General features: G+C 49.2%; 7 protein-coding genes across 7 annotated transcripts; 4 read left to right on the forward strand and 3 right to left on the reverse strand.

Annotated features, from left to right (window-relative positions):
- Positions 1–251: 251 nt before the first annotated feature.
- On the reverse strand, positions 252–1,009 carry N7473_006225 (DNA-directed RNA polymerase II core subunit RPB9; the record flags this gene model as incomplete). Its single annotated transcript, XM_057152165.1, has 4 exons — positions 252–296; positions 358–447; positions 693–864; positions 930–1,009. 4 exons carry the CDS (start codon positions 1,007–1,009, stop codon positions 252–254), a joined length of 387 nt encoding a protein of 128 aa, XP_057009970.1.
- A 287-nt stretch (positions 1,010–1,296) lies between these two features.
- pin1 (peptidylprolyl isomerase ESS1) lies at positions 1,297–2,385 on the forward strand. The gene is made up of 4 exons (XM_057152166.1): positions 1,297–1,378; positions 1,434–1,834; positions 1,894–2,010; positions 2,072–2,385. The coding sequence occupies exons 1-4, from the start codon at positions 1,376–1,378 to the stop codon at positions 2,079–2,081; spliced, it is 531 nt and encodes a 176-aa protein (XP_057009971.1). The 5' UTR covers positions 1,297–1,375; the 3' UTR covers positions 2,082–2,385.
- Positions 2,386–2,706: 321 nt separating this feature from the next.
- N7473_006227 (uncharacterized protein) lies at positions 2,707–3,426 on the forward strand (the record flags this gene model as incomplete). The annotated part of the gene is made up of 1 exon (XM_057152167.1): positions 2,707–3,426. One exon carries the CDS (start codon positions 2,707–2,709, stop codon positions 3,424–3,426), a length of 720 nt encoding a protein of 239 aa, XP_057009972.1.
- A 1,408-nt stretch (positions 3,427–4,834) lies between these two features.
- N7473_006228 (uncharacterized protein) lies at positions 4,835–8,007 on the reverse strand. Its single transcript, XM_057152168.1, is given in 5 exon segments — positions 4,835–5,111; positions 5,166–5,335; positions 5,395–6,204; positions 6,216–7,517; positions 7,592–8,007. 5 exon segments carry the CDS (start codon positions 7,886–7,888, stop codon positions 5,054–5,056), a joined length of 2,637 nt encoding a protein of 878 aa, XP_057009973.1. The 5' UTR covers positions 7,889–8,007; the 3' UTR covers positions 4,835–5,053.
- A 131-nt stretch (positions 8,008–8,138) lies between these two features.
- Positions 8,139–8,954, forward strand: N7473_006229 (nuclear cap-binding protein subunit CBC2; the record flags this gene model as incomplete). Its single annotated transcript, XM_057152169.1, has 5 exons — positions 8,139–8,204; positions 8,278–8,381; positions 8,445–8,489; positions 8,548–8,739; positions 8,825–8,954. The coding sequence occupies 5 exons, from the start codon at positions 8,139–8,141 to the stop codon at positions 8,952–8,954; spliced, it is 537 nt and encodes a 178-aa protein (XP_057009974.1).
- A 165-nt stretch (positions 8,955–9,119) lies between these two features.
- On the reverse strand, positions 9,120–9,995 carry N7473_006230 (pyridoxal 5'-phosphate synthase glutaminase subunit PdxT; the record flags this gene model as incomplete). The annotated part of the gene is made up of 2 exons (XM_057152170.1): positions 9,120–9,690; positions 9,763–9,995. The coding sequence occupies 2 exons, from the start codon at positions 9,993–9,995 to the stop codon at positions 9,120–9,122; spliced, it is 804 nt and encodes a 267-aa protein (XP_057009975.1).
- A 331-nt stretch (positions 9,996–10,326) lies between these two features.
- N7473_006231 (4'-phosphopantetheinyl transferase family protein) lies at positions 10,327–11,553 on the forward strand (the record flags this gene model as incomplete). Its single annotated transcript, XM_057152171.1, has 1 exon — positions 10,327–11,553. One exon carries the CDS (start codon positions 10,327–10,329, stop codon positions 11,551–11,553), a length of 1,227 nt encoding a protein of 408 aa, XP_057009976.1.
- Positions 11,554–14,985: the final 3,432 nt, after the last annotated feature.

Here is a 14,985-nt window from a genome sequence, read left to right on the forward strand (position 1 = left end):
TGCTATTATATTTTTGGGAAAGCGTTGTTCTTCGAAAGCATTATCATCTTGTACCATATACATATCTTTTTCTCAATACCAAAGCTGAAGGTTACTTGTGTTGAATTGCGCGAATTTCCATTTCCCTTTATCTGATCGCCCGAATAAACTCAATAAACTCCATTCACATGCAAGGACCGCAAAACAAATCACAAAAGGGATCAAAGGGTATCCGGTAGGAAACATTGCGCCGTATCGTTAGAATAAGGAGATCACAGGAAGACATTGCCACAGGCGCAGCACACGTAGTAGAGTTTCTGGAAACCACATTTTAGTACTGGGGTCTTGATCAGGATCGAAAGAGAATCGAGAACTCACCATTCCACTCTCAGCAGAACGCTGCTGGGACTGGAAAAAGACGGCTTCGTTCTCACCGCAGCTCGGACAAAGCTTATTCGCTCGAGGAAGCTACAAAATGGTGAAGAAAGAAAAGAGTCAGCCGAATATGAAACGATCTAAGCCTGCTGGTTAGGGTCGGTGATAGACCCGTGGCTGGAAGTGTCTGAGACTGGGCTGATGTCTCCATTGTAAGAATCCTTGGGGACCGCATAGTAGGCGCGGCCGCAGGTCTCACAGGTGATCTCATTGCCACAGCACAGGCAAAAGCCAGGAATGCTCAGGAAAAAGCCAAGGATGGGCTCAGGGAGACAAACCGTGGGATCAGAGGCAACATCCTGAGTGACACCGGCAGTATCTCCAACCTGGCTGTTGAGCTTGTTCTGGTAGACGCAGTGGGAGGTAGCGGGCTCGCCGACGTGGCAGGTGCGGCAGGTGAACATGAGCTGGTTGGTGGCGCGGTCCTCCTTGGGGTAGAGCAAGTTGGAGCTATAGAAGAGGGTTAGATCGGATCAAGATATAGTATGAGCGAGAGATGGGATGAAAGGACTTACCACTCGCGACAGAAGCGGAAGTGAATCTGATCAGCGGGCTTGGTATCGGCACCGCCAGAGGGAGTTGGACTGGCAGACATGGTGTCGGTGGTTTGAGCGACGAGTTGCGATTGAGATTGATCGAAGCCTGGAGAAGGTTGGGTGTAGTGTGTGTAGTGGTAGACTTGTGTGGAAGCGTGTAGGTGGGCGGTGATGAGAGAAGGTGAAGAAGGAAGAGGAAAAGAGAAGATGCGAGATCTAAAAAGCCAACAGGAAACGTGCGGCCAGAAGAAGCAGGCACCGGCCAGTGCCTGTTATTCCGATGGATTCTAGCGGCGATCAGTTTGTCCTGTTTGCACCTGCCCCCCGCAATTGTTTCTCCAGACTGAATCAATAACTTGTCTACCAAGATACTAAGCTTCCTCATTCAAACCAATTTCTCCCTATTGTTGACTCATTCTTTCACAATGGTCGGTGCTTTCATTGTGCTTATTCCATTTGAGCTGAGAACTAATCGGGATCTAGGCTGCCACAGGTCTTCCGGCTGGCTGGGAGGTTCGTCACTCCAACTCCAAGAACCTACCATACTATTTCAACCCCGCGACCAAGGAGTCGCGTTGGGAACCACCTGCGGATACGGATACCGAAACCCTTAAAGAGTACATGGCGACTCATCACTCTGCTACGACCCACAACGATGTTGGTGGACAAGGAGAGGGAAAGATCCGCTGTAGCCACCTGCTCGTGAAGCACCGTGACAGCCGTCGCCCTAGCAGCTGGCGTGAGGCTGAGATTACCCGCTCCAAGGAGGAAGCAATTGAGATCCTCAAAGGTCATGAGCGGCGTATCCAGTCTGGAGAAGCAACTCTGGGTGACATTGCCGTCTCCGAGTCTGATTGCAGCAGCGCCAGGAAGAAGGGTGACCTGTATGTTTTGATTCTCCCGTTGAATGATCATGCGCGTGTACTCACCATTTACTCTATAGTGGCTTCTTTGGACATGGGGAGATGCAAAAGGAGTTTGAAGATGCTGCCTTTGCTCTCCAGCCCGGTCAAGTCAGCGGCGTTGTAGAAACGGCTTCTGGTGTTCATCTCATTCAACGGTATGCGTTGATCCCACAAGCCATGTTTCATCAAATATCTGTCTGCTAACACAAAGAACAGTGTTCAGTAATCTAGCTGCCATCTACAAGATTGATACTTGATCGACAAAGTTGGTTTTCTTGGTCTTTCTTTTTGGGGTTTGGATACTTTTGGGATTGTACGGTTGGGATTGGAACTGGGACTATGTTGAAACGGCCAAAAGGATCTATGTCTCTCCACGGAGCACTCCTGATACAGCCTCTACATTCCAGCAAGCACTTTGTTGGAAGGTGCTAGGTAACACTGTGAAGAACTGAAAATAGAATAGTCTCACACAGCTGAATGATACCAGAATGACCTATGGGTAATGCAAGTCACTGAGAAGTCTCGCAGCCTGGATCAAGTTCTCTATTAATTAAAGCACTAATTAAGACCGAAGTAGAACCGCCTCACATGTCATCACAATCTCATGCGAACTTGAGAAGCTACGAAATAGGCAGGCACTCAGGATTGCCTTCGACCAAGGTGAGCTGTGTTGACTGTTGACCGCGTCTTCACATATCAAACATCCACACAATCTTTCTCTCATCCTCTTCTCTTCTCTTCCTGACCCCATCCTGACCGTTCTGATCATCCTCTCCTTTCACTTTCACACCTTCACAGCTTTGGTCCCTGCTCTTTCATCCAACCAAAGCACCACGTATCCCATCACCACGATGGATCCCGCTGCCCGCTTGCAGCTCAGGCTCGCTGCCAGCCTTGAGCCTGCCACCAAGACGATCGTCGACTATGCGTACAATTCCCACGACTACTTCATCCCAACCGCCGTCCGGTATCCCCCTCAACTCTACGCCATGCACATGCATGTTGCCAACTGCGCCTATGCTGTGATCCAAGGCCTCATCTTCTTCCACAGCCTCCGCTCCCAGCACCTCTACGCCATGTGTCGCGAGAAGTCCGGCCCAAACTTCAACATGCACGCTGCTTCCATCCGTCGTCTCCAGGAGTGGAAGGAACAGAAAAACCCGGTGAATCCAACCCTCGCCCCCGCGGCCAAAATCCCAGCCGCGGCACTTGGATTCCGCCTTGACCAGCGCGCCTACGATGCCTACGTCGTCATGTACGTGGCAACTCTGAAGAAGTTCGAGGCTATCGAGTACAAGAAGTACTGTCGGGCATTGAACATGATGAAGAATGTTGCCTTGCAACACTTGGATCACAACGACTATCAGAGATGGCTTCTCTGGTACAACACGACTTTCAAGTCAGCCATGGAAAAGTGGCATATCTTCTTGAAAGATTTGAAGGTGCCGAGCTGGGAAGACTCCATCGATGAGCTTTACGACATGGTTGTCAAGTGTGTCGAGGAGTCGGAGGATAAGACTGCTGCACAACTTGCTCAGGGACTTTGTTCTGGACAGATCAAGAATCCTTGAGGCTACAAGCAGCTTCCAGACGATCCTAACTGCGGGTTTCAGCTTGGGCACTCTTTCTTCTATTTGTTTCCGCCGGTGCATTTTGCATTTACAGGACATGGAGCATGGTGCCTTTGGTCGTTTGGTGGTTATCCTTCGTTCACCTTTTCACCTGACCATCTGCTTTGATACTCTTTTGTTTGTCTCTCCTTGTACATAAGGGGTTGTTTTCGCGGGTACAATTGCATTTACTGGATATGGGACATGATTTTTCAGCTCATTTGATGGATATGCTTCGGTCATCTTTTTATTGCCCTTGTTTCTGTACCTACTTTGCGATGAGCCTTCACTATTCGAAGGCTGACATACAAATTGCTATGGCTTTTGCTATTATTTTTGCAAATCCTAATAAGCAGACGTCCTACTCTGTCCAGAGGGGCAGAGGGCAGCGTAGTCTTGCTATTGTAAGTCCATCTAGACCGAGCATCTGAGACAAAATAGTCATTGTCTGATCAAGCCATTGTATCTGAAAATAAAGCACAATCCACGCTTTCAATCAAAGAACCACGCTACAATACTAGACATAAAGACACTGTCACTAAGACCCTTATATGAGAATACAACCACTACCCTCCCACCATTTCCAGCTTGCTGTATATTGACTACCTACCCACGGACTGAACTCCAACCTTGTGATATTTTACCTACATTCCACTAACACCCAAAATGTGTGTCATATTGACCCAAAAATACCACATCTGCGGCTGTATCTGGACCATCCAAGATCTCTACTGCACCGGAACCGAATCCTGCTGGGGCGCCAGAATTCTGGTAATAAACTGCCCCTTACAAACATGCAAGGAATGTTGGAGAGCAGGCGATAAGCGGGTGAACCAGGAGGTAGCTGATTTACTCGCTCAACAGGAGCAACATCGTAGAGAGAAAGAACAGGACCAGCAAGAACGGGACCAGCGAGATCTATTCCAATACAAAAACAGCCAAATCGAAAATCCAAAAACAGATACAGATGAAGAAGACTTTGAAGCTTTACATCCATCGAGACCGACGACACCAGAACTTGATCTTAATCCGAAACAGATGCCACGATGGTTAGTTGGAACGGAAGTCATGGGTGATGCGAGTAGAGCTTGTGAGCCGGTGAAACAGGGGAAGATTTGGAGGGATTGTCGGGCGAGGAGGGAGAAGACGGATTGGTATTTGATTGAAGGTGAGTTCCCACGAGAATTTTATTTGACTTTTGGGTTTCTTATGAGTGTGATGTGCTAAGTTGAGAATTTACTAGATTTATACGGAGAGTGGTTGGGCCCGACGAAGTAGGTTTGCGGGTGATGAAGAGGACCATGATCATTGAAAATGCGGATCGGGTCTTGGTGGCTGTTTGAGACAAGCTATTAGATTTCTTTATAGTCGAGAATTCATCTTGCTATTTCGCTTTAGTGCCTGGGAGGCGTAGGAGAAAGTGATAGTGCAGCGTCATTAAACGATGTTTGTATGGCCCATTGTTCATGCTATCCTAAGAACTCAAAGATCATAAGCGTGCGAGATGCTCTCCACGCGTTTTTCCTAGCCCTTGATACTGGTAATAGTATCACCAACCATGTCGAAATGATAATGCCAATAGCTGGCCTTACATGCTCGTGTTGAGGCGCGCCAGACGAGCAGTAATCGCATCGATGACCGCAGATCTGAATGAGAATTAGCAACTGTAGCTAGCAATTCGATAGACAGGGAAAACTCACTCTCGTTCAACCATTCTCATCGCATCGGCAATCTTAGCACGCTGAAGTCGCTGCGGCACCCTGGGGCGAGCGCCACCAGGAGAAGCAGGGCTTCCAGGCTCGGGAGCCGATGGAGCCTTTGCTGCGAGAGTTTTGGTTTCTGCCACAAGGTCGGTGGCAAGGGATTTGACCTAGATTGTATGTCAGTCTGCGAGCTGGAGACAAAGAAAACCACGGGAATGAAACATACAGTCTCCAGGCGTTGCGCTAGTTGTTGATCTTCCTCGCCGGGCTTGGGCTGAGTCTCGCCAATAGACCCGGACAAGGTCTTCACTTCGGAGATCCAGGCCTTCTCCTTGTCGCTCAGGGGCCGGCCACCAGAGTTCAGAAGCTTCTTTCGCAAAGCGTCGTATCTTTGCACAAGCTCGTTCTGCTTATCCTTTGCAGCCTGCAGCCTCTTGTCAAGGGCGACGCCGTCTCGAGCACCCTCCTTACGAGTGCCGTCCTCGTCAATCTCGCTCGACACGCCCTTGATGCGCTCTGCGACATCTGAAAGTTGCTTGAGCTGGTCCTTGATCTCACCCTGTAGTCTCTCGCACCGACGGAACAAGTCCGAGGCGGCGCGTTCCAGCGCATTCGTGTGAGCTGACAGCACACGGTGGGCCGTGGTGACCAAGTCAAGAGTCGCAGGAGACAGGCGAACCTGCTCCTTGAGTGTGTGTCGCTGGCGGTGCGGTACGTGTTTCTCGACAAAGTTTTCCAGCGGGGACTTTGCGTAGAAGATAGCTGGAACTTGGTACGGAGCTCGCCGAGGGACCAGCGCGAGGGGGTCCTCTACGCTAGTCTTTTGATCGTAATGACGGAGATCCATGGTTGCTGAGAAAGCATCCTCCGGGGCATCCATGACTGCCGCATACGGGTTGGATGGATGATACGTGAGAAGAAGGTATCCAAGATCAAAGTCATAGAACACCACTGACGCGGCTAGATGCTCCTTCTCGGCAGTGACATCTACATCCTCGGCCTGCAAGATTTTTTTTCTCTTTGAGCAACGTTTCCACTGCAAATAACCTGAAGTCTGAAGCCTGAACCGGTCGTGTCCTCGGCCTGCAACTCAGACTCTAGTCTTTGCACCCATGATGACATGGAGAAGTGCACCACATTTGATGCGTTCGTCACAAAGAAGGAATACCGAGAGTGGATGTCCTTGGTGAAAGTGGGCCAAGTGACTGATTCCGTGCCGTCCGTTTTCATGGTATCCAAGGACTCAGCTAAGAGCAAATCAGCAGGCTCCGAAAGTGGAGTTCTAAAGGCGTTCTTTCTAGCCTTGGGAAGCCACTGGCCCCCAACACCATCCAGTTCCAGACAAATGTGAACGCGACCGTTACCGCTGGTAAGGCAAATGACTGTTGCAGACAATTTGTCTTGATCGCTGGACTCCACTGCTAGCTCTTCGTCTTCTCCCATCATCAGGTCTTCAACGTCAAGTCTGGCAGCGATGACCAGAATATCACATAGATCCAAATCGTCAAGCTCCTCTCCAGTGTCAAACCGGAACGGTCCTTGCAGGCGCGGAATGGCACTCGGGTTTGCGGGCCGAGAGAACACATCCGCACCCCGAATCGTATCCGAGTCCGCTGGTGGGTTCACTGGCTCCTGGTCATCAATCTCACGCAGCCAGTCATACTGTTGCCGGCATGCGATCAGCTCCTCCTCCAAATCCTCTGGTGTTTCCTCAAGGGCTGCCATCTTCGGAATGATAGCCGAGGAGAGCGAAGGGATAGTTGCAGATGGAGCTTGCCATTTCGATGGCAGCAATGGGCAAAGCGCATAGAGATCACCTGGCTTCATGGCAACCCACAGAGTCATAGGTGCCCAGGCATCCTCCTTGTCATTGCCATTGCCACCAAAGCAAGCCGAGGCAACCTCCATATCGAAGACATCCGCAGAGAATCCCTTGCTCTTGCCGAATCCAGAGGGCGCAAAGTCCTGATCAGAAGAGGTGCCATCGACTAGCTTCTTAAGGTCAACAGCTAATGTAGGCTGATCAAAAGACCAGTGGTTGTTTCGGTCCAGCTCCCAAATGCGCACTGCAGCATCAGCAGTGATTGTAACCAAACATCCACCGAGATTGGTGTGCAAGCCCAGCGGGTGCCATAGTGCGGACACGACCGGTGATTCCGGGATGACATGGGTAGTCGGACCGAGCTGGTAGGTCTTCAGTCGAATCGTGGATTTATCCGTGGATGACAGGTGTGATGAATCCGGGAGCACAGCGATGTGCACGGTGTGCTCGGTGACGATTGCAAGGAAAGCGCCATTAGGAGAGGGCAAGATCTGTTTGATGAGTCCATAGACAGGCACAGACAGAACCTGGTTGATGTTAGTTGCAATATGATCATATGTGATAACAGGAGCTCTGAAACATGCGCAAAGAGCCGACATACCCTATAGGATGGAGGCAAAGAATCAGTCGTCTGGTCTTTAGCTTTCTTCTGCCGGGCCTGTTGTTGCCATTGATCCTTCACGCGCGCAAGGTTTGACCAGCGGATTTCATTATCGATGACGACGAAAACCTCATTGCCCCTCTTAGCGATCGTTCTGGTGGCGCCAATCTGGGTGGAAGGCTTGGCCTTATTCTGTAGGTCCTGTGCAGGGCTTTTGTCCGGGTTGCTCGTGAAGAGGCTGGCACCGGGCGAAGGCCGGCATAGCCAGGCCGGCGCGTAGCTTTTGACCTTTGGCATATCGATCTCGATCGAGTGGAAATCGTAAAGGTGGTGTGAGAAGTGAGAAAAGAGATCAGACCATCCTCGTAGTAGAAAAAGTGCGTTTGCGCAGGAGCGGAAGTTTGTCTCGATTGTTGATGCGGCGGCGTGGAATTTGGCGGGTGCCCAGTGCCAAGAATCTTTTAGAGCTCCAAGCTCCCTTTGCCGCCCCAACGACCATTCCGAACCTCCGCCTGTAATCCTTTCGCCTGCTTCCCACGTCTTCACTATGAGCTTACTCGCTATCAATACGGTTGATCGATTGGATCGGCCTAGTGCTTATTATGTAGGAAAGGTGAGAAATGTCAACAATCGCAGTTCGGGCTCAAGGCCAACAGAGATACTGATATGAATCGCAATGATTACAGAACAAGCGCCGCAGCAGATACAACGATCGGGACGATGAGGAGCCGGAGAGGGAGGACCCCATGGCAAAGCTGAAGGATGCGACTACCCTCTACGTGGGCAACTTGTTCGTGATTGCTTGGATATACTCAATATGGCCACGCACCACCACTAACCCTACTTTTTCAAGGTCCTTCTACACGACTGAGGAACAGATCCACGAGCTTTTCTCCAAGTAAGAAGTGTTCGCATATGAAGAAGTCTAATTCAGTTTCTGATGTTATTCTCTCTAGGTGCGGCGAGATCAAACGATTGGTCATGGGCCTCGATCGCTTCAACAAGACGCCCTGCGGATTCTGCTTCGTTGAATACTACACCCACCAAGATGCCCTGGACTGCCTGAAGTATGTTGGAGGCACCAAGCTGGATGAACGAATTATTCGAACCGATCTGGACCCTGGATTCGAGGAGGGCCGACAGTATGGGTACGTGTTCAGTCTAGCGGGTTACTGGAAGAAGCCTTGGAAAGGGAATCCAATTGAGTGGACCGCGACTAACATATGATTATAGACGTGGAAAGTCTGGTGGACAGGTTCGCGATGAGTACCGCGAGGAATACGATCCGGGCCGTGGTGGCTATGGCCGTGCATACGACGAGCAGCGCCAACGAGAGGAGGAACAATACGGCGAGGGAAGGTAAGGTGTTTGATTGGCGACATGAAACAGTTCTGGACTCGGAAAATGGCGTTTATCTTATTACCACGGGCGTGGAATTCAATTAGCAGAAACTGAAGATTTCACTATTCATCTGATACCCTATTTACAAAAATGTCTTTGCAGTGCGCTCTATAATGCTTGCCCTTGTCTAGTGGCCGAGCTTCTTCCTTCTATTAACATCAGCCTGCACCTGATGCAACCACCATGCGTGGATTCTGGCGTCTCCCGTTAACTCGGGGTGGAAGCTGGTGCCGAAAACATTGCCCTGGCGAACAGCCACGACGTCGCCCACCTCTTGATCGGGGTTGATATTGCGCCCTTGAGTGGCGCTCCGAGCCGCGGCTCCAGACAAGGTGGCCAGCACCTCGACATGATCGGCCGTGGCAGCTTCCGCCACCGAGTCCTTGACCTTCCTAGAAGGTGCGATAACGGTATCTTCACGTTTAGCCTCTCCCACCTGAATGCCCTCTCGATGCGGCAGGATACATTCCACAATGGGGGCTCGGATAAAGACGGCAGGGAACGGATGTGCGTCTTCACCCAGGAATGGCAGGCCCAGCGGTCCTTGGAAACTCTCGGTCTGTCGGCCAAAGTGATTGCGATTGACTCGAACGTCGAGACCTCCGATGAGCTCCTGACCACCCTTCTTAGTCTTGTTGGCCGACTCGGCGAGCAGGATCAGACCTGCGCAAGTGCCCCAAGTTGGCTTGCGGTGGACTCTGTACAATTGCGCCACCGGGTCAGATCCGCTCAACACTCATAGAATTGCAGTCGCAAAGTGGAATGCTTACTTGACAAAGTCCCTCAGAGGTTCCAAGAGATTAGATCGGGCGGCAACAAGCGACATGGTGGTGCTCTCGCCACCAGGCAACACGAGCCCATCGCATCTGTCGAGTTCCTGTGGCGTTCGCACCTCAATGAAGTCCCAGTCAGGCAGGGCCTCCTGCTCGGCGGCCTTTTTCAGCAGCTGAACATGCTCAATGAATGCGCCCTGTAAAGCGAGGACTCCAACTGTGACCGGCATCTCTGTAGTGGCAAGAATAAGAAAAGAATTCAGAGTCGAGTTGCCCGTTTAGATATGACTCCAACAGCACGTGATGCAAACTTTCCGCGGGGAGTTTCCTTATCGGGAACTTTTTATCGCCACGTGAGTTCCGATAACGCGGTTCCTGGTGGGATGTAACACTAACAACGCACTGGCAACATGCAGCTTACGGGACACAGGCCAGATTGCTTGCTTTTGGAGCATCTCATCTCGTTCTCGAGTCTTGAATTAAGTTCAAGACAGTTTGAACGATACATTCCTGAGAACTAAGAGTTTTTTGAGTCTATATATAACGAACAACGGCTACAACATGGCAACCAATGAGATCAGCCCCGCTGATGCCCAATCAACCGAACCTATTGAGACTGCGGAACCATCTTTGCGCGATCTACCAACCTTATCGCGCTGGTATATCAATACCCGAGAATGGGAGGCAAATGGCCTCGATCTACCCTTGTTGAATGTACTCCGCCCTGCTGAACAAGAAGCTGTGAAACGATACCACCATGCTTCAGACAGGCGCATGTCATTGGCATCCCATCTACTGAAGTATTTGTACATTCATCATGCCTGTGGCGTTCCTTGGAGAGACATTACCTTCAGTCGCACCCCTATGCCTGAGAATCGACCGTACTACGCATCAAAATCGGATATCCAAGTTGATTTTAATGTCAGCCACCAAGCCTCGCTCACTATGCTAGCCGGAGTCATCGCGCCGTCTGTTGAGCAACTTGCAAGCCAAACCGTTCAAGGTGTTTCACCCTCGCCACCCAGGATTGGGATTGATATAACATGCGTCAACGAGCGGCGCAAACCTATGAAGACTACGAAAGATTTCACCGACTTTGTCTCTATCTTCAGCGAGGTATTCTCGCCCAGAGAGATGGCGACCATGCAAAATCCCATCTCGACTCTCCGTCGAGCCCGAGAGCTCGGTCTGGCTACATCCTTCCCTTCAGACGACAATGCAACGGTCATCGAGTTTGGACTCCGTCTCTTTTACTCCTATTGGGCTTTGAAAGAGGCATACCTCAAAATGACCGGTGATGCACTGTTGGCTGAATGGGTGCGTCACCTTGAATTCACAAATGTCATTCCACCGGCACCGGTTGATCCATTGGTCGCATCCAAGCCGTATGGTATCTCCACAGGCTCGGATCATATACCTCGATCACCTCATAATTGGGGTCCGCCATACACGGAAGTTGAGGTCTCCAGAGATGGGGTGTTGATTGAGAATGTACGACTTCAACTACAGGCCTTTGAGTCGGACTATATCATTGCCACTGCTGGCCGGGGATGTCCAGTCGGTCCCATTCCTGAACAATTTGAGAATAGTGGTGACCACCACATAAGACGGCTCGGAGTGCATTCTGAAACTCAAGAAAAGGGCATCCCCATCTGCGCCCATATGGCCGTGGGCCAATCGGATCCATGGTCTCCGAACTCTTCCATCATTGATCCATGGCTTCCAATGCAGGAGGTGGACATTGAACTTGATATCCGGGCCTGCGCTGAGGGGCGTTGTTCCCATTGATAGAACGGCAGCAAGAGACCCCTGCATTCAGAGCATCATCTTGCGACTTTTTTCTATTATCATGTTTCAGCGGACTCTATGACTTTTTATGAACATGATCTTCAACATGATCATCATTTCTCACTTGCAATTGCATCCGTATATTTACTGGATAATGTCTAGCAACTGTTGGCGATCTCCTTCCGTTCGAGTTCTCACACCCTCACCGCTTTTGTCAAGTGAGGCTGCCATGAGCACCGTGATCGGATCACTGACCCTAACCTACGATGTAAGCGGCTCAATAACATCCAACGCGCTAACGCCCCGCAATTAAAATGGTCTACACGCTAAGCCATAAAAGGAAATGACTATATATTACTGTACTTCCATCATCCATGAATAGAACATCTAGCCTTTTTGGACTGTACAAAACGCAATAATGCCCCTCCAAATTCTTCACGGCGAGACGTCCACCCAACCCCCTTGGGGATCAATTCTCTTAGAAATCTATCTCCTCTCAGATGGTACACAACTCACCCCTCACACTCCTACAAATCCCCTTTCGACCACCGCCGACGGCTTGTTCGCCAATTCCTCGCATTAGGGCACGAGGGCAGAGAGGTACATACATCATATCCTGTAATAAATACGAGTTTCAACAGCTCCCATCCCCTGCAGCCCCAAACTAACCAAATATCAATCTATCAGCCTTACCGCGCCCTCGCGGACTCTCCACCCACACCCTCTGAAGCGCAAATAGCCGAGATTCTCCTCCCACTCCGCCCTGAAGCTCTCCGTCCCTATGCAGCATACACCGGCAGTCTAGGCGAAGGCCTCTGGCTCCGTCTCTGCTACGACGACGACAAAGAAGAATCTCACGAATCTCTATGGTCCACCAACGAAGACTATGACTTCGTCGGTCCCGACAGTGTCATGCTCGACGATAAGACCATTATCGGGGGATTAGACTTGGCAGCCGCGGTGGAAGTTTTCCCCGGGCGTATCACCAACAACGGTGTCAATGTTCAACTTAGAGAGAAAATCAGAGATATGCTCAGTGATATAGAAGAAGATACGGGATCTGGCGAAGGTTTAGCTATCTTCGACGCGTATATACAAACGGGCTATAATCCTCGTCACTTCTAGGCCTCTATTACAGTAACGCTTCGTAAGGGCGGCCTACGAGATTTCCGGCAACCGAAATCGTACCGGCTAGTTACACTATTTTACACTATCAGCAAGATCCTAGAGTCTATTATCGCCACACGTATCGCGTAAACGGTAGAAGAATATGGAATACTGCTAAAGACCTATCTTAGTGGCCGGAAAGGGATCTTAGTAGACTATACGATCTAGTTAATCCTTAACTGTGTGTACTATGCTTAGGGGCGAGGCAAGAAGGTATTATTACTACTACTCAACGAAGCAGGTACTTATAATAATATTTCACACGAGCGGCTACTACACAATATCAAGCAGCTCCGGCTAGGCTAGCTCGTGCCTTAGATTGCATTATTTCTTAGTGATAGGAGCACCCGTATTAAGCTACCAGGATATCGGATAGCTTCCCTATGCTTACTAGTATCCTACAAGGCTCACCTATTTCGCCGATTCTGTTCCTACTATTTAACGCCCTATTAATCACTATATACAGCCTTCGAACAGGCGCTGCCTAGTCTATCGGCTTTAAATAGGTAGATGACGCGGTAGTCCTAGTCGAATCGGAATTATACTACAACACAATAACGCTAGAAGGAATACTCGATAAGTAAGTGTTAATATAAGTTGGTGTATAAGCCCCTAAGAGCTATCGAACTTGACAGAATGCAACGGAACGTACACGTGACGATATCTTCAACGATTGACATCAACAGATTGCACACATAACGAAAGAGCTTCAACAATCTATTTCTCCTGATTTCGATGAGATTCTATTCTAACGTATTGCCTCGATTCTATGAAGTCATAAACACTGCCTGTTTTCCTATAGCTAGTTGAATCAAGTTTAATCATTGTGATGAAGTTGGAGCATTCTTCTATCATAAGTTAACTTCCTATTCTGAGCCGAATCGTACGACCTGACCTGACCTGAGCCTTTTGACCTGACTTATACGATTCTTTGCCGGATCGTATACTGATTTGACCGATCGTGTATAATTACTTGCTTGTGCACGCCGAAGGATTTATGCCGACCCTATAAATCCGACAGTAAGTCTACAGGCTAGACGCTATATAGCAAGATTTGTACCTGATGAGTTCGAGCTGATTTATTTCACTAACCCTCGACTAAGCAACAATCAAAACGACAATTAAGAAGATAACCGGGAGAGGAACTAGGAGAATAGCTAAGAAAATAGTATAACCGACGTATATAACTTCGACAGGGCGCACCCCTAGGGGAACGATGTAAGGGTATACTCTATAAGTCAGGATAGAGGCTTGTCAATCAGGTAGGAGAAAGGGACCAAGTCAATTGTTCAGAGAGGTCCAAGACTGTTACTTGAGGATCGTAAAACCTCTTCAACATGGGTCAATTTATATTCAGTCTCATCGCTCATACAGGATGGAGATGTATCCTTGGTAGAAGGATGGGAGCGGGGTCTTGTGTAGCCTCTGTCAAGGGTGTTCCCTGCAGGAGTTCGTACACATACTGATGACGAAGCCCCAGCGAACCTCCACAGAAAGCCTGCCGGCTTATCAGGTACGGGAAGCCTGAGACACCAACACTTGGGAATAACCTCATGCCAGGGTATATCATAACAAACGACCGGATACCTATTCGGTATAACGACTTAACAATATAACCGGCACAATCTGCTAAATACCTAGGTATCTAGCTCAATAAACACCTCGGTTTCACTACCTACTGTCAAAAGTTGCTTATTAAGGCTAACAGTAGCCTTAAAGCTCTTTAGGCGATAACAGGATTAGTATAGGGTACCTCACTAGTAGTAATACGAAAGGTCTTCTAGGTAGTAGTAGTGCTACAGATACTCTACAGATTTTACCAATAAATTCATTCTCCCAAGGCATAGATCCATGATTATTGATTTCGACTTTTGGTACTGGGGATTACCACTGTTCTGATAACAACAGCTACAGTGCCACATGCCATTACGAGAACGACTTGCTAGGGTTGTGCTGAATTAGTATCCTCTCAGAGTTCAGACTCGGAATTTTTAGTTTCAGAACTGGAAAGAATTGAATATTTTATTCCTTAACGAGTGATAGTGGTAGTATCTATATGACGATGGGTAAATTGATTTGGCAAGAGGGAGAAAAACGGCGTGGAATGAAAAAATGTTAGAATACTCCCTGCTTTTCACCACAGGAGGGAAGGCAACGCGATTCCGCAGATACCATGTAGTTATTACTGTTCACTACAGTCTATCAGTCCTCGATGGTCATCTCTGGCGGCCCTTCGTATGGTGCCTAGTACAATGCCTTCCGACT

This window comes from Penicillium subrubescens, assembly GCF_028828155.1.
Source record: "Penicillium subrubescens strain IBT 31985 chromosome Unknown utg000004l_segment0_segment0, whole genome shotgun sequence".
NCBI lineage: Eukaryota > Fungi > Ascomycota > Eurotiomycetes > Eurotiales > Aspergillaceae > Penicillium > Penicillium subrubescens.

What these genes read in the sequence shown, in the direction of transcription:
- pin1 (XM_057152166.1), top strand. An exon ending in GCCAGGAAGAAGGGTGACCT is followed by an intron (nt 1,835 to 1,893) that starts GTATGTTTTGAT and finishes TTTACTCTATAG; the next exon opens with TGGCTTCTTTGGACATGGGG.
- N7473_006228 (XM_057152168.1), bottom strand. Translation starts at nt 7,888, where the DNA reads ATGCCAAAGGTCAAAAGCTACGCGCCGGCCTGGCTATGCCGGCCTTCG. An exon ending in CTTTGCCTCCATCCTATAGG is followed by an intron (nt 7,518 to 7,591) that starts GTATGTCGGCTC and finishes AACATCAACCAG; the next exon opens with GTTCTGTCTGTGCCTGTCTA. An exon ending in ATGAGAATGGTTGAACGAGA is followed by an intron (nt 5,112 to 5,165) that starts GTGAGTTTTCCC and finishes ATTCTCATTCAG; the next exon opens with ATCTGCGGTCATCGATGCGA.